Genomic DNA, 14,509 nt, shown 5'->3' on the forward strand with positions numbered 1-14,509 from the left:
AGTGTGGCCATCCCCCCTGGGGGGATGATTTCTTGCTTTCTGTCTCTCTGTCTCTCTCTGTGTGGTGAGCACATGCGCCCTATAGCAAAAACCTCTCAAAAAGAAAAAGAAAAAAGGGGGAAGCATTAAGAGTGAAGAAAAGCAATGACTAGAATTTCAAATAAGTGCCATTAATTGAAGAATAACAAATCATATAGGAACCAAGAAGGAAGAGGCTTATTCTCTCAAGGAGGTAAGGGTGGGCCAGGGGGCGGAGCCTGGAGAGAGCTGGAGCCAACATAAACCACAACCGGAAGGTAAATCTACAATTAGTTTCTTTACTCCAATGAAACTTGGCACTTTCCGAGGTAGATAAGACTTTGAAGATTGTAGTTTGCTCCCTCACTGATAAACAAGAAGTCATTTCTGATAACGATCCGTTAATACTTCCTCTGGAATGTAGGACATTCCCTGTTTGTGCCTCATAGTCACCACGGGATACGCAGGAGTCAGACTGAGAGGTGGGGGATTTGCCCAGACTGCAGATGGAGCCCATGAGGGAATAGTCAGGCTTCTTTTTCAACTCTTTCTGCACCAAGATGTGGGCGATGTACTGATCTATGGATGAGAAGATCCAATGATCCATCTGTAGATCATGAATTAATCTGGAAAGACAATTGGCAATTATCTGGTGCTTCTGAAAGATGGTGGCACCTGGTCTGAATGTGTTGGGCCAAAATATGCTACTCAAAACTCTCCGAATTCCTTAGAAAATTAAGTCAATGGGAATAGTAGACTTTATGGATTTTGTCTTGTGTTTGATTTGACCAGGGAGCAGTGCAAGGTTGGCTAACTGGTGGCATGGTGATTAAGGTGGCTGGATCTCACATGGCTGACTGCATGGTTCGAGTCCCAGACACAATGACTTGAAAAACATGCTAGGTACATGTTCATGTGTGCCCAAAATACCAAAAGGAGAGAGAAATGGAGGAGAAGAGATTACAGAATGACCATTCCCCATGGAGGCTGATTTCTCATGTTTCCTCTCTCTCTGTCTCTGGCAAGTGCACATGCCCTCTTGCAAAAAATTTTTAGAAGGGTAAAAGGAATGAAGAAATTAATCAACTAGTCACAGATGTATGTCCATTACCTGCTATATGCCAAGTGCCTTGCAAGAAACAGAGAAGGGGAGTCACATTCATACCCACTCAATTATGTTAGGAACTTGTGCTAAGTATTTTCTGCACCTGATCTATTTCATTTCTATAAATAGTCTTTAGATTATTTGAGGAAGTAGGATGGCAGTGTCATCCCATTTTACAGCTGAGGAAATTGAGGCTCAAAGAGCTAAAATGGCTTTCCCAAGGTCCCAGTTAGTGTATGGCTGGACAAGGCTTCAGACCTATATCATTGTGATGTTTAAACCCAGGCTCTGTCTTCTCCATTATGCCTGGACCTGCATTCAAGGAGCTAGCAGTCTGGTCACAGAAACTCACATATAGGAATGTGGTTCTGCTCCAGCCACAGTGGCACAGGTGGTAGGATGTTGTTCCCCAGTTCTGCTGTCATATAGGAAGACCCCAGGTTCAGATCCCAAGTCAAATTGAATGTGTCATGTTTGCCCACAGTCCTGGCGGCTGGAAGTCTGGGGGGAATCACAGCATGGTGAGTCCCTGTAGGGGGTATGTATCTGTCTACCTACTTAGCCGTCTCTCTAAATAAATAAATAAACTATCTTTTTAAAAAATGTTCTTACTTTAAAAGGTTTGGGAACCTTATAGCAGTTCTCTGTAGGAGATCTAAGCTAAACCTGCAAGACTGTGGAATTATGGACCGGCAGGTAGTGTGATGGTTAAGGGTGTTGTACTCCCACATGGCTGAGCGTGGTTCAAGTCCCAAATCTGGCAGCTTGCTTTCTCACTTTCTCTCTCTCTTACTCTGTTCCTCTCTGGTAAAGTTAAAAATAAATAAATGGATAAGTAAATAAAGTTAGATAAAATAATTCTTTAAAGGAAAAAAGATTATGGAATTATGTGTTAAAGGATGTAGACCTTAGAAAGAAGGAGGCTGAAGAAATCAGCATGTGGGCATGGTGAGTATCATCTTATATGACTTTAAGAATAAAGATTGACCTCCAAAACAGCTTGGGGGTTTAAATGAGGGTAAAGGTCAAAGCTTGCCGGAACAGTTGATGGATTGTAGACTGGAAACATGAATCTCATTTGTTTGGTTAAGCTGCCATTTTTATTACTGTTTATATTTGTGTTTATTGCTGTTTATTATTATCATCTTTATTACTGTTTCTTACTATATGCATTATCTTTATTTCACTTTCAAAGTAAGTACATGAAAGACTATTATTATTCCAGTTTTATAGATGAAGAAACTAAAAGGTTAAAAAAAAAAAAAAAAGCTTATTATTTGCACAACAAATAATAGTTGGTGCTCAGACTCAAACCCAGATTTGACTTCAGAACTCATGGTCTAAATAATGCTCCTTTCTGGAGCATTATAATTCCATAATAAATGGAAGCTATTCTGCGTGCGCTTTGAAAGCAGACAAAAAGAAAATATGTATAAGAAGTCATTAAATAGTGATTCATGGGGCCAGCAGGTGGCATGGGGGTTAAGGTCCTCGACTCCCACATGGCAGACCACAGCTGGAGTCCCAGATCTAGTGGCTTGCTTTCTCACTTTCCCTCTCTCTCTCTCTCTCTCTCTGGCCAAATTAAAAAATAATAATAAAATTAAATAATTCATTAAAAAATATTAATTTTAGGGGCTGGCAGGTGGTATGTGGTTAAGGCACTGGACTTCCACATTGGTGACCGCAGTTCCTGTCCTGGACCTGAAGGATTACATTCTTACTTTTTCCCTCTGTCTCTCTAAGATCAAATTTTTAAAAATAATAATAATAATAATAATAACAAATTAAATGATTATTTAAAAGTAATTTATAATAGAATAGAGCTACTCAAGTCTGGATTCTTTTCTCTTAAGCTTCTTCATATTACTTCTGGATGTATTGACTTTATAGAAAGGGCTAAATTGAATATGTTGTTAATTTGATTTGAAAATTTCATCTTTAAGAGTGTCTTTAATTTTTTTTTTTTTTTGAGAGGTTTTTCACTATAGGGCATGTGCGCTCGCCAGACAGACAAGAGAAAGACAGAGAGACAGAAAGTGAGATATCACCCCCCAGAGGGGATGGCCACGCCGCAATCCCTTCTCCTCCATTCTCCTCTTGGGATCTTGGGCACGCATGCACACGCGCCCAGCATGGGTTTTAAGCCACCGGGTCCAGGACGTGAACTACGATTGACAACGTGGGAGTCCAGCGACATAGCCATTACGCTAACTGCTGGTTCCCAAGAGTGTCTTTAATTTCTTAATTGCCCTCAGGTTGGAATAGATCTAAGGTTTCTCATTCAGGGCTCTGAAAAAGGACCCACCCCACAGTTGATTTACATTGTGAGTCCATCCCTTCAAAGAGCAATATAAATGTGAAAATGCAAGAGAGATATCCAATTAAGTCCTTTAGCTATACCAGACTGCACCATGTCCTACTAAGACTATACCTGGAAAAAAAAAAAAAAAAGAATTAATGGCACTGAAAGAAAAGATAATAAATACCAAATAAGTACCAAAAAGTAGCTATAGCAGTTTGTAGGAGAAGAGCTGCTACTTTGGAAGTCAGAAATGAAAACAAGGTGTAATAATTAAGGAGGTTTTGAGGGACCAGCAGATGGCATAATGGTTATGTTGCTGGACTCCCACATAGTTGACCATGGTTCAAGTCCTGGCTTGAAAACTCATGCCGTGTGGTGTGTGGTGTGTGTGTGTGTGTGTGTGTGTGCATATGTGCTCAAGATCCCAAGAGGAGACTGGAGGAGAAGGGATTGCAGCAAGGCCATCCTTACCTGGGGGTGATTTCTCACTTTCTGTCTCACTGTAGCTCTCTGTCTCTCCAGCAAGCATACATGCCCTATAGCAAAAAATCTCTCTTTAAAAAAAAAGTTTTGTTGCACAGATCTGAGTTTGAAACTGCTTGTACAAACTTGAGCAAGTTAAATGGCTTCTCTCAGTACCATGTCTTCATCTGTAAAATGAAAAGTTTGAGACTAAATAATAAACATGAAATGTTTGGCATAGTTCCCTGTTTGTTCCTATTATAAAATTCTCTATTTGTCAGCCACCTGCATTACACTAATCTTTTGGGATTCTGGGTTTATGTCCTGCCATCTTTGTATCTCTCAGCCTTTTAGATGCTGCTTAAGCTCATCCCCATTTCTTCTATTTCCTTCTATGTGAAGGGACTTTCCTTCCCAGGGTCGCCCTGGCCTCTCTGCCCTGTTGGCACATTTCTCACTAGGAGAAGAGAATGATTTACCCAATCAGTGGGTCAGGAAGGGCTTACTGAGTGCCACTCTTCATACTCTGTTGGGACAGAATTTTCTTTCTTTTTCTTTTTTTACAGTAAATAAACTTTATCTGTTCTTCTGGATGACATTGCCAACAGTCACAGATTTACATACAATACAGTTACGTATTGACTATTTACAGTAGTCTAAGTAGTAAATACCTAAATAAAGTACAATTAAAATATAAGTACAAAAGCTAAGTAAAAAAAATGAGGTACTGCCGTTTGGGATTCATAATGTTATAACTTAAGGAACTAGTCTTAAGCAAATATTCAACAGATCAATTTAGAGAAAATAGTCAATTAAATGCTCTAAGTTATCAGAAAAAAAATCCACTAAGTTTCACCTCAAAATGTATTACACAAGTCTTTTTTTAAAAATCACCTGGGACCAGCAGATGGCATAGTTGTTATGTCACTAGACTCCCACGTGGCCAGCTGTAGGTCAAGTCCCAGACCTTGTGGCTTGAAAATCATGCAGGGTGTGAATACATTCATGCCCAAGATCCCAGGAGGAGAATGGAGGAGAAGGGACTGTAGCAATGCCACCCCCTGGTGATTTCTCACTTTCCCTCTCATTGTTTCTGTCTCTGTTTCTCTTTGGTGAGAGCATACACCCTATGACAAAAACCTCTAAAATAAATAAATAAATAAATAAAATTAAAATCACCTTTAAAATAAATAAGAGAGGTAAGCAGTTCTTTAAAATGAGGGGTAAAAATACTGGAGCAAAGGAATAAAGACTGAGCCCAAAAATCATATTAAGTTATTCAAAATACCTTTTTTAAAAAGAATTATTTTATTTAACTTTATTTACTTATTTATTTTAATTTGACCAGAGTGTGTGAGAGCGAGAGAAAGAGAAGAGGGAGAATGAGAAAGCAAGCCACCAGGTCCAGGACTTGAACCATGGTTGGTCATGTGGGAGTCCAGCACCCTTAACCACCATGCTACCTGCTAGCCCCTATTCAAAATATCTTTTAAACAACATAAAACTCTTCCTAATAGAAAGCTGAAGGAAAAAGAAAAAAAATATATAATAATTTCGCCCCACTAAAATCTGTTTTAAAAACAGTCTGCAATGTATCTGTGGGCCAGTGTCAAATTTTTTTCTTGATCTTTCAGCTCTATCTTCTTCCACTCTTCCTAACCATAAATCTTACTATCCAATGCCACCGTGACTGAGTGGGCAGGTTCAGCTAGTAATAGAAAGCGTGTTTCCAAATAAATACTGAAGTCAAAGGAGAACTGGTTGAAAAGGTAGGCTAGATCAGATTGTGGAAAGATCATGGCATGACATTTCAGCAGATTCCTTAAAACATGTGGCTATCGATCAGGAAGGAAGAGTCTGCATGACTAATAATGCTTGCCAAAATCATACTTGCCATTGTTTTCAGTGTTTGTATATTTTTGTTGTTTGGGGGGATTTTTTTTTTAGTGGAGGGAAGATTTGTTTTGATTGTGTTGAGGAGCTATAGATGAGGTATCAAAATCACAAGGTTCATTTTTGTTTGTTTGTTTTTTGGAGAGGTTTTTGCTATTGGGCATGTGTGCTCACCAGAAAGACAGCAAGAGACAGAGAGACAGAAGGCAAGAAATCACCCCCCAGGAGGGATGGCCACACCACAATCCCTTCTCCTCCATTCTCCTCTCAGGATTTTGGGCACGCACATACATGCACCCGGCGTGAGTTTAAGCCACCGGGTCCAGGACTCAAACCGCAGTTGACTACATGGGAGTCCAGCAACGTAGACATTACACCATCTGCCAGTCCCATCACTTTTGTTTGTTTTTAAGTCTATACTAAGGCAGTAATAAACTTACCATTAGAAGAATAGATTTGCTGAGTAAAGTTTTTCTCCAACTGTGGTCCAGGTATTTGCTGCCTCAGAATTATCCAGAGGGCTTTCAAACTGTAAATCCCTATGCCTACCCCACATCTGCCAAACCAGAACCCTAGGGGTGAGACCTCGGAGGTGACTTTACCACTCTCCCCTGATGATTTTTATACTCAATGTATTAAGGATAGCACCTGCTAATAGGTGAGTGAATTCAATTTAAATGTATATGGAAAAGTAAATTTTGTGTGTACACGTGTGGTCATTGATTAAACCAGACACTGACCATTCTGATTTCTGCTATGGCCCTCCTTTCCTATAGAATAGTGCAGCCCTGTTAATTGAGCCTAGGATATCATCCACTGCCAGGTATTTAGTATATGTGACCATTTTGTGTCTTACTGAGAGGTCTCATGAACAAAAACTAAAAGAGTAATAAATAGTATTAAAACCTTAAAAAAAAAAAAAGTTAGAGACAAACACATACTGTAAAAGAACAAGGGCCAATTGGTGGCACAGTGGTATAGCACGATGTTCTCCAAGGCTGACAGACGTGAGAGGTCCTGGGTTTGTGCTTAGAGACCTCCCTGACTATCCCAGATGTGTGCATGCCCATAAGCCAGGGCTGGCTGAAGTTGAGGGTGAATTGCAAGGTCAGTGTTTGGGGGAGGTGGTGAGGTCTCTGTCCCTTTCCTTCTCTTGCTCATGAGGAAATAAATAAATAAACTTTAAAAAAGAAGAAAAAGAAGAACCTTTCCAATTCTTTCAAAGAATTATAGCTTAACCAGGTTTTCCTCTTCTGGTTCTAAGTGACTGGTGGTTCTAGGTGGGAACGTGAATAGAGGAGAGCCTGGAGCAATCGCTGCAAGCTTGAGTCCCACCACACTGCCTTCCTTCTGTATGAAAGTGCGAGGTGACACTCTGCTTAAGACTGCTTTGTTTCATTTCATAGATCATGCAACAGATGAGTGACCACCGCTATGACAAACTCACTGTGCCTGATGACATGGCTGCAAACTGTATATATCTAAATATCCCCAGCAAAGGGCACGTCTTGCTGCACCGAACCCCAGAAGAGTATCCAGAAAGTGCAAAGGTAAAAACCAGCTGAGTAGGCCTCCCTGGGGATCCTTTCCTGAAGGAGTGACAAATAGGGGCTTCCTTTTTCTCTCTTCATGTCAAACCATTAAGAAAGCAGAAAGGATCATATAATTTAGGGCACAGGGAAAGTTTATTTAGGTCACTTTTCTTTCATGTTATTGGTCACTAATGCGTGCATAGTAGTTGAGATGATAGTGCCTCTATTCAAAGCTTTTCAAATAAGTACTCAGATTGCCCTGGTCTATGCTCTGGCTCTGATTAAATGTACCTTCCCACAGTCAGATATTCATTAGGCTTAAAAACCTTCAATTAGACGGTCTATGGTGTCATTGTTTTCTGACAGATCTGAGCTGCCCCTCTGCAGAGGGTCATTTATTTCAAAAGGCAGAGGAGTGTGAATGACCCAGAGAGGTAGGTACTCATTGTCAGAGCTGCAAAAAAGAGGTGACTGAACATCCTCGGTAGTGAAAAGATACAGCAAAGAAACAGGGTCTGCTTGGAATCAGCCTACTGGTCCCTCTAAGAGTCTCTGCGTGTGTGTTTCAACATGGTAGTTATTCCTGAATCTAGAATCCCATCCTGGTCTAAGAAAATCTTCCTTGTCTCTGCCAGTCTCATCTGTGCTTTAGTAATTTCAATTGCATACTACCAAGCCATGCATCCGTGTTTGTCTACACATTTTGCCAGTGTCTGCATCTTCTAGGCACTTCAGCATCTTCGTTTCTGTCCAGAGAAACGAGATGTTCATACTAAGCATTACAGCTAAACACTTAGAGTATACCGTTGATCTTTTTCTTTTCAACATTTCTTAAGCTTTGAAAACATTAGAAAATATGTTATACCACCTCTCAAATATGCAATGTTATATAATTACCAGATTTATCCTTAATCAGAATCTCCCTCTTAGCAGATAAAGAGAAAAGTCAGGGTGATACACAGATCATTTCCATGGCTGAAAGTGTCAACTTGAGGAAAATATGGAACTCCTGACCCACACTGGAGTTTAGCCAGCTCTTAGGTGAAGAGTAGGTGTCATACTTTAAGGTGCATCAAGGTTATAAAAAATTCAGGTTCCTTGGGGGGCTGGTAGGTGGCAGGATGATTAAGGATGTTGGACTCCCACATGGCCAACCGCTGTTTGAGTCCCAGACCCGGTGGCTTAAAACTCACACTGGGTGTGTGTGCGTGTGTGCCCAAAATCCCGAAAGGAGAATGGAGGAGAAAGGATTGCGACGTGGCCATCCATCCATTGGGTGATTTCTCATTTTCTCTTTCTGTCTCTCTCTGTTTCTCTGGCAAGCATACACTCCCTATTTTTCTGTGAACACCTCCCAGTAAAAAAAAAAAAAAAAAAAAAAAAAAAATTAAAAACTCTCTTTAAAAAAAAAAAAAAGAACTCAAGTTCCTGGGCCCCTCACCTAGATGCTATAATATGAAGCACTCAGGCCACAGAGCTCACTTGGAGAAATCTAGCTCTGGATCATTTATGTCTTTTCAGCTACTTGTGTCACCTGACAACCAGGTGACCATGAACTGCATCCTAATGCAACCCTGTGTCTGTCTGTCAATAGTAACAGAACATTAATAACATCCCTGATTACTGGGGCTTCCTCTGTGCCAAGCATGCTGCATGCATTATCTTATTTAGTCCTTATTTAGCCCTGTGAGGACAGTATTATCATTTCAACCTTACATAGAGGTAAACAGAGTCTCAAAGGGGATGTACTTGACTGAGACTGAAATAGGAAGTTGACAAATTGAGTTTAGAACCAAACTCTACCTGCTTCTAATACTCTTAATTAAGCCAGTATACTAAATTTTAAGGAACATAGTGTTTCCTGATGAACCTGGTAGATTGTTTTAAGACAGTATATTATGAAGTGATTTTATTTTTAAAAATGTACTTTGATCATTAGAGAAAAACCTCTGGGCTGTTAGTTTGAAATTTTCAGACATGTTTTTTACTAGTGTCAAAAGATGGTATAAAATTCACACCTGTAATGTAAAAGCAGTTTCACCTGAAACACTTCCCTTAAATTAAAATTTGTCAAGTGTTTTTGGTGGTGTTGGTAAGGAACAAAACCATTTAAAGTGACAGCAGAATTTCCAAGTATGGAGAGAGAGCAATATTCAGACTGAACATATGGCCACCAGCTTCCATGTATCACTTAATCAATGGCAAAGGCAGGGTTAAGGATCACTACCAAAGCCTCATTTCTGACACATCTTTGGCTGTGAGGTTAAAGCACAGAGTGGTGGTTAACCCATTGCTACTAGCTCTGTGGGGCAGGCTGGGGCCTAGTGGGTGGTCTAGGTTGCATGTATATCTCGGGGTTAAATTCACTGTCTGCACATGAGGTGGTAAGACAGGCAGGAACATAACCTTTCTCCTCTCCTGTCCCCTTCATTCTCACTGTAGGTTTATGAGAAACTGAAGGACCACATGCTGATCCCTGTGAGCAATTCTGAACTGGAAAAGGTGGACGGACTGCTCACCTGCTCCTCGGTTTTTATTAACAAGAAGGTGGACTCTTGAGCCCAAGTCCTTCCCTGGTAGCCGGCAAGACTGCACAGGCAAGGCCCACGACTCTGTCCCCACTCCTGTTGTTTTCCTTGACAATCTACTGTGCCACTGTGCTACTAACTCTTGTTTACAAAAATTTAATTCTACGTTTAATTGTTTTACTCTGTACCCCCACCCTCCCTCCCTCACGGTGGTACCTAAACTGTGGATTTGCTAAATGAATTCAGCAACCTAGAAAATATAGAGCTAATGAATCATTGAAATGTGATTACTAATAGTAAGGAAACACTCATTTTAGTGTTTGTATGTTATCAATGTGAAAATCGTTTAGTTGCCAATATATTCTGAAGAATGTCTTCTTGATCAGTCAGATAAGCTGGATTTTTTTTTTTTTCCTCTATATCATGAATCATGTTTGGTTTGGTTCCTGTAAAATTCCCTGGCCCGAGGACCCTTCCCCCTTACTCTAATTTTCTTCAGAACTCTGAAAACTTTCTATCCAGTCACTTTTTTTTTTTTCTTGCCTTTTTCCCTTCTATCATGGCCTCCTTGACCTGGGGTAAAAGTCAAGGTCTTGCCTTCTGAATACCTTCCTGCAGGTCCCAATGTCTGCCATTGGTGTCCTCTGCCTCACAGCTACATCTGCTGTCCCCAAACCTCCCTCTCACTCCAAGGGCAAGCAGGCACCTCAGAGGAACTGTGACCCACATGGGAACAACTGTTTGGGAGAGTGTTAGCTACATGGACAAGGTTGCCCCGGAGATCTGAATTCCACAAGAAGTAGGTCACCACACCTAGGAAGGGAAATTCACCCCCAGATAGTTGCTAAGGGATCTCAAATCAAGGAGCTTGGAAACAGCCACAGATAACCATGGTGGAAAGCCTCTAAATCACATTCTATGAGTTTTTCTTCATTACTGGCCATATTTGACTTTGGAGGAAAGCCTTTTCTTCCCTTCAGCTCATTTCTGTTTCCCTTACCCTGACTCACCCTATTTCCAGCCTTCTACCCCTTGCAGTTACCCTGGTCTAGTAAAATGATTTCTTTCAAAAGAAAATCGTGTCTATAATTAGTGTGAGCCAAAGGAAACAGCACCTCACAGTCAAGGAGCACAACCAGCTTCAGACAATGGACAATTCTACTTTTAACGTAGCTGTGAACATTGACTATGGAATTCAATTAAAATGCCTTTCTCCACCAGCCTTCAAGTTACACAACTTTCAACTGATGCAAAGGTCTCTTACAAAGAACAATGCTGCTGTGAAGGAAGAGCTCATTCTTTTGCTTAAAGCCAATCGGCCTATTAGCGGGCCAGAGAATGGTACTTTCCAAGGAATGACTGATCCAGGCATGTTATCAAACTTCCCAATCATCCCCACCTTTCCTGTATTGCCTCTGGCTTGTCATTTCAGATTAAGAATCAGGGAGATTAAGAATACTACTGCAAGCTACACTCTGCTCACCTCTCTGTCATCAAACATTCCTTATGTTGATGATCAAGAGAAAATTGCCTTTGTTCATTTCATCTCCCCCTTAGCGCACAGAAGTGAGAACCACTGAGAAAATCCAGATATATTTAACCACTATCTTTTTCATTTATTTTATAATTTTATAAGTTTGAAGAAATTCCTTGTTGCTTACTTTAAATTCATATCACATGCCAATATGTGCACCTGTGAATGAACAAGATCTTGGTCACTGTCAAATTTCAAAGCACCTCATCATGGATGAATAATACATTTTTACCAGAGAAAGTGAATGTTAGTCACATGCCCAAGTTAATAAAGAGAACTTGTTCTCAGCAGTTACGGTTGCCCTTTCAGGTGAAATCTGGATGACTCCAGCAGAAACAGAAATTCTCCCTGTGAGGGCTCAGCATCTCAAAAACAACCACAGTGAAAATAGCCCAATCAGCCAGTTCAGGCTGACTGGCATAGAATTTTCAATTCCCTTTCTTCTATCATTCCAAATTAAGGAATCACTCTCTATAGGTTTAGACAATTGCAAGTGAATAGATTATCCTTTTCTTTGCAAAAAGCTGTTCATGTTTCTTTCCTTTGCTTCTTTCTCTCTTTTTTTTCCTCATTGTCTCAAGAAATCACTTAGACTCTGTGTGCCTCTTCTACTTATTCTGCCCTGCTGTCTCACCTACTGGGCCGGCTTCTTTGGACTCCCTGTGATATGAAGACAAGAAAGCTGGAAGTACTTGCAGCATAGTAGTATTACTTCCTTGATGTTCTCATTTGGCATCATGTTATCTCTGCAAAGGAACCATGCCTGTCACATAGGTCCCCCTCTTGTGCATTGTGACTTATAAGGCTAGATGAACTAACAGAAACTGCTTCGTGACATTACATAGATAAGAGGAGTTATATTTAAGTACAAGTTACGTCAGAAATACTTGGTCGACATGATCCAATGTAATAAGAAAACCATATAGAGAAACTACATTACTTAGCATTATTTCTTTAACTAGGATGGAGCACTGTAGAAATCAGCAGGCAGATTCCGTTCATGTGTATTGATTGATCTTTTAAGCTACTGTGAACAGATGACTAAGGTCACTTCTTCTTCTCTAAGGGGGAAAATAGTCTGTAGATGAACAGTATGACATATAGAGTTGCATGTTAGTCTTTGAAATTATTTTCTCTTTAACATTCTACAGAATTCACATATAATTTCAACATGGTGTTATAATCATGCATTTTATTTTCCTGACCATCTCGTTCCAGCCAATGTATGGTTACCCACTCTGTGTGCCAAAACCAGTAATGACTTTCATGGCCCGTTAGTCCAGAGGAGTCCTGCACTGATTTTTGTCTCCTGTTGTCCCAATCCTACATGTATTACGAATCACGATGGAATAAAGTGTGAGTTGTTCTGTGATCAACAGTGGATGTCTCTTTTGTGTGACAGAAACTACCATGGGGAATGATGCAATCGTTTCTTCTATCGGGCATGGGATGTTTTGTCTCTTATCCTATAGTCTATGGAACTAGGAAGACGGTGTGTGTAGATCAGCTACCATCAAAACCTAGATTAAGATGATATTTCAAGCACTTAAAAAGTATGCATATAGCAGCCTTAATCCCAGCTAATTGGGAGGCTAGGCCAGGAGGATCACAACGCAACAAGACCCTATCAAAAATACCTCTTTCTGGGCCTGGCCCTGTAGCACAACAGTTAGGTGCTGCACAGAGGAAGCAGATCTCACATGACCAACTGGAGTTCAAACCCTGGCTTCATCAGTTCTATGTAGGCCAGGGCATGCCCTGGATCCTGACTAGAGAATTGAAGGAAAAAGGATCGTAGTGTGACCAGGTCCTGTTGGGGGATTTGGGGAGGTTCTCTCTCTCTCCATACACACACATACCCTCTGACACAAAACAAAAACAAGACCTATCTCTTCTTCTCCTTTTCCCTCCCTTTCTCTTTCACTAAAAAAATAGGAGGCCAGCCCATGGTGTGGTGGTTAAGGCATCTGGATCCCACATGGCCAACTGCATGCTTCAAGTACAGGGCCCTGCAGCTTAAGAAACACTTCAGGCCCATGGGCGTGTGTGCCCAAAATCCTGAAAGGCAGAAATGAAGAAGGGGTTGCAGTGTGACCATGCCTCATGAGAAGTACTTTCTCATTCATGCAAGAGATTTTTTTTTTTAATGGTAAGCATCTGCATGGAAAATTGAAAGTATCTTTAAATGAAGCTTTTTTTAATTTCAACAATTTTTTTTCAAGCTGAAAGAGCTGTATTGTTTTTTCAGAATATAAAAATAACTGTTTACAGTAAAAACTGAAATTCAAAAATTCTAAAAAAGAACTGTAAAAATGAAAGAGGGCCAGCCTCTGGTGTGGTGGTTGAGGCAGTTGAATCTCACATGGCCAACTCCATGGTTTAAGTGCCAGACCTGATGACTTGAGAAACAGAGGGTGGGTGCATGCCGGCCTAAAATTCCAAGAGAGGAAAATGGAGAAGGGGCTGTGATGTGACCTTCCCCTGTAGGGGAGTACTTTCTCATTTCCTCTGTGTCCTTGTTTAAAAAGGGAAAGAAAAAAATTACCCAAATTTTGTCACCCAGAGATAATCAATATTAACATTTCAGAAAGTATCTATGCATCTATGAATAGATGCAGATATAAACGTGGAATAATTTTACATAATCATGCTATTCTGTAGTCGACTTCCTTCACGAGTAATATATTGTAGGCATCTTTCCCTCTCAATAAATACAGATTTACATTGTCAATTTTAATAGCCTGAGATGTCCACCATGTGATATTAAAGTGACTTCTTCAAAATTATACCAAGTGTTATAACACAGATGGTCAGTACGCCCACATTGCTATTAGCGAGAGGTCTTAGGCTATCAAAAATGTGCTGCTGATAAGCTTTCACTCAGCCCCAGAGTCAGGTCAATCTGATGTATTCTTATCATAACGGAATGGTATGTGTGAATGGTCATCAGCTGCACAGACCAGTGCTAAAATTCCTTGGGAGGTCACCGATTTAATCACAACTTCTCTGTCGGTGTTGTTGTATTGATCTGTGCTTCATTATTTAGGTTGGCATTGGCAGTGAAGCTAAGAAATGCCAAATACCACTCCTGCAGACCTGCTCTGAGCCCCAGGAGGAAATGGAACTTTCCAC

The 14,509-nt window shown here is 40.5% G+C and overlaps 1 protein-coding gene across 1 annotated transcript in view; it reads left to right on the forward strand.

The window, feature by feature from the left end:
* Nucleotides 1-12,753, forward strand: part of DDAH1 (dimethylarginine dimethylaminohydrolase 1) — a gene marked incomplete at its 5' end in the record, with an annotated part of 166,847 nt that extends 154,094 nt beyond the window's left edge. Inside the window, 2 exons of the mRNA XM_006149440.1 lie at nucleotides 7,190-7,333; nucleotides 9,758-12,753. Coding sequence (XP_006149502.1) covers nucleotides 7,190-7,333; nucleotides 9,758-9,874 — 261 coding nt within the window. The remainder of the gene's footprint in view (nucleotides 1-7,189; nucleotides 7,334-9,757) is intronic.
* Nucleotides 12,754-14,509: the final 1,756 nt, after the last annotated feature.

The sequence above is a fragment of the Tupaia chinensis genome, unplaced genomic scaffold (assembly GCF_000334495.1).
Source record: "Tupaia chinensis unplaced genomic scaffold, TupChi_1.0 Scaffold000263_1, whole genome shotgun sequence".
NCBI classification, from domain to species: domain Eukaryota; kingdom Metazoa; phylum Chordata; class Mammalia; order Scandentia; family Tupaiidae; genus Tupaia; species Tupaia belangeri.